Source organism: Buceros rhinoceros, unplaced genomic scaffold (assembly GCF_000710305.1).
Source record: "Buceros rhinoceros silvestris isolate BGI_N320 unplaced genomic scaffold, ASM71030v1 scaffold15580, whole genome shotgun sequence".
Lineage (NCBI taxonomy): Eukaryota > Metazoa > Chordata > Aves > Bucerotiformes > Bucerotidae > Buceros > Buceros rhinoceros.
The window spans coordinates 14,624-16,790 of NW_010389158.1; the positions used below are offsets into that span (position 1 = coordinate 14,624).

The 2,167-nt window shown below is 58.2% G+C and overlaps 1 protein-coding gene across 1 annotated transcript in view; it reads right to left on the reverse strand.

Annotated features, from left to right (window-relative positions):
• The window catches only part of KIRREL3 (kin of IRRE like 3 (Drosophila)), a gene marked incomplete at its 5' end in the record, with an annotated part of 44,576 nt that overhangs the window by 14,522 nt on the left and 27,887 nt on the right, over nt 1-2,167 (reverse strand). The window contains one exon of the mRNA XM_010133254.1: nt 1,589-1,715. Within this exon, the coding sequence (XP_010131556.1) occupies nt 1,589-1,715 (127 nt within the window). The remainder of the gene's footprint in view (nt 1-1,588; nt 1,716-2,167) is intronic.

The following is a 2,167-nucleotide window of genomic DNA, read 5'->3' on the forward strand; positions in this document are numbered from 1 at the left end:
TCGGCGCGGGGAGGGCCTGCCAGCCCCTCGCTGCAGGACGGATCTGGCCGGCGAGGCTGCCGGCGGGGCAGGCAGCAAGACCCGAGGCGGGGAGGATGCTCTCCCAGCCCAGCGTCTTCTGCTGCGATTTCTGACCTTTCCGAGCATGGATGGGTGGCTACAGGGGGATGGCAGGCTCAGGCTGGGGCGGGTGAAGATCACCTCGGTTGGTAATACTGAGACAATTGTGTCACCCTCTGGATTTAAAACCATGTGAAAATATAAAGTGTTCATCCTCCCCCTCAGCTGGGTCAGACACACTGTGCCGAGCTCCCAGAGCTGCCCCAGCTGCAGGAGGGGCTGCCAAGCCCCGGCACTTGGTGGACGCTGGACTCTGGGTCTTGCCCACCTCGGTTCTCCTAACTTGGAGGACCAGGAGACCACCTCGACCTGGAGGTGTGGGCTTCTCCCGTGGTGTAGAGCCCAATGCTCCTCATGGCGTGTCCCTGCGTTGTCACCGTGGGGTTGTGCCAAACCCCAGTGGTGGATCCTCCTTTGCTCGGTGTTTGAGGTGGCTGCGTGCCTGGTAGGTGTCAGGAAAAGAGCAGGTTCTTTGTTCGTGTTAATTTGCTGCTTTGTTTTCCGTGAGCTGGTTTAATTGTAATTAAACCCCAGCGGCCGCTGGGGAAGGAGCCTGCAGGCGCCGAGGAGCTGACTGGAAGTCGAGGGAGTGGTTTGGTTTAGTCCTCCCTGGCGTTAAGAGAATCCTGGAATGTTTGGGGTTGGAAGGAGAGTGTTAAAGGTCACCCAGTCCACCCTCCCTGCAACTACAGCGGGTTGCTCAGCTCCCCGAGGTCCAACGTGACCTGGAATGTTCCCAGCGATGGGGCACCTGCATTTAAAATTAATGCCTGTGCTGCTTCCCCGCTTTGCTTCTTCTCTCGGTGACAGCGAGCGGGGACTGACGCCTGCCAGGTTGTCACGCAGGTGAGAGACAATGAAAAATTCATGCTCTATTTATACCCTCTGCAGCCTGCCCGGCTCTTCTCCTCCCGTACTGAGGTTGAGATTTGCTGCGGGGTCCTGGCCGGGTCACCATGAAACTCCAGGGCTCTGAAGCGCCTCCCAGCTCTGGAGCTGGGTGTGGGTCCTGGCCACATCCTGAGACGGTGCTGGGGGCAGCACTGCTGCCTCTCACCGGGCTTTGCGAGGGCTTGCAGGTGCTGGTCTCGGATGCCGGCTCAATTCCCAGCTCTCCGTCCGTACAACAGAGACAACAGCACGCTCCAACCTTGCGAGGGTTGTGCAAGATAAATCTATTAAAGATTTAAAGACGCCGCTTCCCAGCTGCTCAATAAACCCCTGTTGATAATGAGGAACCAAGCAGCTCTTAGATAATGTGGGTTTTTTTACTTTAACCCCTGCGTCTCCAGGCAAACGAATACAAAATCTGATTTACTTGCATGGCCCACAGGGCAGGACCCCCCCAGATCCCACTGGGTGGGATGAGCTGGGAAAGCCAATATCTGAGGGGATAACCAGGCACCACAAGCTGCCGGAGCAACAGGACCGGAGCGAGGAGACGGGAGGGTGGAAGAGCAATAGGTACCATTGACGGTGAGCGTCACCTCCCGCTCCCCCGCGCCCACCCGCGGGACCACGGCTCGGCACACGTATTTGCCAGCGTCCTCCTGGCGGACGGACTTCAGGGTCAGCTTGTTCTCGTTGCTCAGGACCTGCAAGAGAGGAGGGGGTTGCTTTGGGGGTGAAGTAGAACAAGAGGTTTGAGTTACAAGCACCAGGATTTCACACTTGGGGGTTTTCAAACCCCGAAGTGGTGGGGAATGAACCTGGAGAAGGGCTGGAGAGCCAGGAGAGCTCAGCTGCTTTGGGCAAGCCCTCCCAGCAGACCAGCTGCAACGTGGCTGCCGGCCACGCTGCCCTCCTGGCCCGGCAGCGCAATTAGCAGCTTTATTTCATCTTGAAAAGTGCTGAGGTGGAGGATGTGGCTGAGGCTGTCAGCAGAATCCTGGCACGGGTGGGATTTATTAAAAAAGCGATGGGGCAGCTCTAGAACAAGCAGCTGCTGCCGGAGGTGTGTGTTTCCCTGCTGGGGGGCACCTCCTCCTGCTTGCCCTTGCCTCTGTCCCCAAGGGCATGGCAGGCCTGTCACCTCTTCTCCTTGGCC